The sequence below is a fragment of the Trypanosoma conorhini genome (genome assembly GCF_003719485.1).
Source record: "Trypanosoma conorhini strain 025E chromosome Unknown Tco_14.4_contig_00845, whole genome shotgun sequence".
Lineage (NCBI taxonomy): Eukaryota > Euglenozoa > Kinetoplastea > Trypanosomatida > Trypanosomatidae > Trypanosoma > Trypanosoma conorhini.
In genome coordinates, this window is record NW_021704932.1 from 2,230 (window position 1) to 4,418 (window position 2,189).

The window sequence follows — 2,189 nt, forward strand, 5'->3', positions numbered from 1 at the left end:
CCACCACGCTGTCCGCCAGCCGCAGCTGCGACCCCGCGCCAAAGGCGCCGTCAAACACGACACTGCCATCGTCCACCGTGGAGGCCGTCACGCTCATGTGCACGGCGTACTCGCTGTTCCCCGTGAGCCGCAGTCCCGAGAGCCTGCACCGCAGCAGCGTGATGTTGAGCGTCTGCGTCGTCGGCCTGAACTCGCCCAGGTCAATGGCGAGCGGGGAGGTGAAGTGCACGTCCACAAAGCAGAGCCCGGAGACGCCGGAGGTGGGGGCCGGCAACGCACTTACTGTGCCGCCATGCACGCACGGCACCTCGGCGGGGGCCACAGCAAGCGGCGGTCGTGGCCCAAGCGCCTTCGGGACCTCCGCCGGCAGACACGCGGCACCGTGGCCGCCGGCAGCGCACGTGCAGGCACAGCCCGCGACGGAAGACGTCAGCGACGGAAGGCAGTTCAGGGCCGCCGCACAGCCTTCGCACGGCACAATCTCCACGGAGGCGAGGCCGTGCGTGGCGTAGTCGGCGGCGGTGTGCAGCATCGTGTCGCCGACGCGGTTGCACTGCACGGAGACGGCGCCGTCGCCGCGCATCTGCGGGCCGGAGACAAGCGTTTTGCCGGCCACGGCGCAGCGGGCAACGGACACCGCCCCGCCGCCGCCCACCGTCAGCGCGGAGAGGGCCGCCACGGAGGCGCCAGGCTGCGCGGCCCACACCCGGTGCAGCTCCAGCCAGCCGCCCTCCTCAATCGCCCCTCCGCCGGCCGTCAACACGGGGGTCTCCAGACGCGCGTCAACCCCGACGAGGCGCAGCACCGAGTGAGACACGGTGAGATGGTTCCCAAGTGCAAGGCCGCCGCCGCTGCTCGTGACCGACGCGTTCGTCACGGAAAACACGGACTGGTACGCCAACTTGAGCCCCAGCGTGGGGGCCACGTACATCGCGTGCGCCGCAGGGCCGCCCGACGCCTCCAGAGAGACGCCGTCAAGCAGAATCATGCTCGAACTCAGGTGCGCGCCGCCGGCAACGTACACCGCCGCCCCGCCCGCGGGGGCAGAGGACCGCAGCACCGTGTTGCTCACCTCAAGCCTCGAATAGAAGAGCGATGTCGCGTGTAGCACAAGCGGCGCCGCCCCCATGTCCTTCAGCCCTCCGATTGGGGCGTAGTTCACCTGGCCGGTCGTCGCAATCGTGGAGTCGCGGACAGTCACATTTGTGTGCTCCGGCAGGCTGTACGCAAACACCAGTGAACAGAACTCCCCCGTCAGCCCGGTCACGCTCACCACAAGACTCTGGTCGCTCGCCGGCTCGCCGCGGTAGCCCCGCACGTAGACCTGCGATCCCTCCCGACACACGCAGTCCTTCAGGTCAATGCGCAGCGGTCCTGGGAGCATCGCCGCCACGTCGAACACCACCTGCGCCCCCTCCGTGATCTCCACGCCGTCCAGCAGGACGCTGTCCACGGCCCGACCCACGGTGACCGGCTTGCTGATCCTGCCGCCACGCAGGCGAAACGGAATGGCGTGTCCCACAGGGATCATCGTGGAGAGAAGAAGCAACCCCACAACGGCGAGCAGAAACAGGGGCAGGAGCCTTCGAGGGCCGCGGTCGGCAGCGCAGGCCGGAGCCCGCCCCTTCGCTTGCACGCGCCTTTCCGTCACGCATGGCCCGTCGCTCCCGCGTGACTCCATTGTTGGCTTGGATCCGTAACTGTCCCTCATGACCCGCACTCTTTTACTATCCGACTGATTCTTCCCAAAGAATCGACCACTATTCTTCTTCCTCTTTTGTTATTTTGTCCTTTTTCTTCCTATTTCTTTGTTGTTGTTGTTTCCTTCTTGTTGTTTCTCTTTTCTTCCTGTTTCTTTGTTGTTGCCGTTTCCTTCTTTTTTGTTTCTCTTTTTTTGTTTTATTTCGCCCTGTGTTTCTTGAACAAAATTTGACGCAAACCCCCCAATTTAGTAGTTGATTGATTGGTTGATTGACTGACCGTTGACCCCTCGACTGGCTGTTGATCCGCTAAATGTTGGTTGTTAGTTGTTGATTGTTAGTTGTTGGTTGTTGGCTGTTGATCCGCTAAATGTTGGTTGTTAGTTGTTGATTGTTAGTTGTTGGTTGTTGGCTGTTGATTCGCTGACTGCTGTTGGTTGTTGTGCGTTGCAGCAAAGGATCTCCTTCCTGCGCAGGGGAGGGGAAGGG

At 63.0% G+C, this 2,189-nt stretch overlaps 1 protein-coding gene across 1 annotated transcript in view, besides 2 other annotated features; it reads right to left on the reverse strand.

Moving 5' to 3' along the window:
• Positions 1-1,711, reverse strand: part of Tco025E_08678 (dispersed gene family protein 1 (DGF-1)) — a gene marked incomplete at both ends in the record, with an annotated part of 1,764 nt that extends 53 nt beyond the window's left edge. Inside the window, one exon of the mRNA XM_029375521.1 lies at positions 1-1,711. This exon is cut by the window's left edge and continues 53 nt beyond it. Within this exon, the coding sequence (XP_029224379.1) occupies positions 1-1,711 (1,711 nt within the window).
• A 97-nt stretch (positions 1,712-1,808) lies between these two features.
• Positions 1,809-1,899: a microsatellite.
• Positions 1,900-1,955: 56 nt separating this feature from the next.
• Positions 1,956-2,143: a microsatellite.
• Positions 2,144-2,189: the final 46 nt, after the last annotated feature.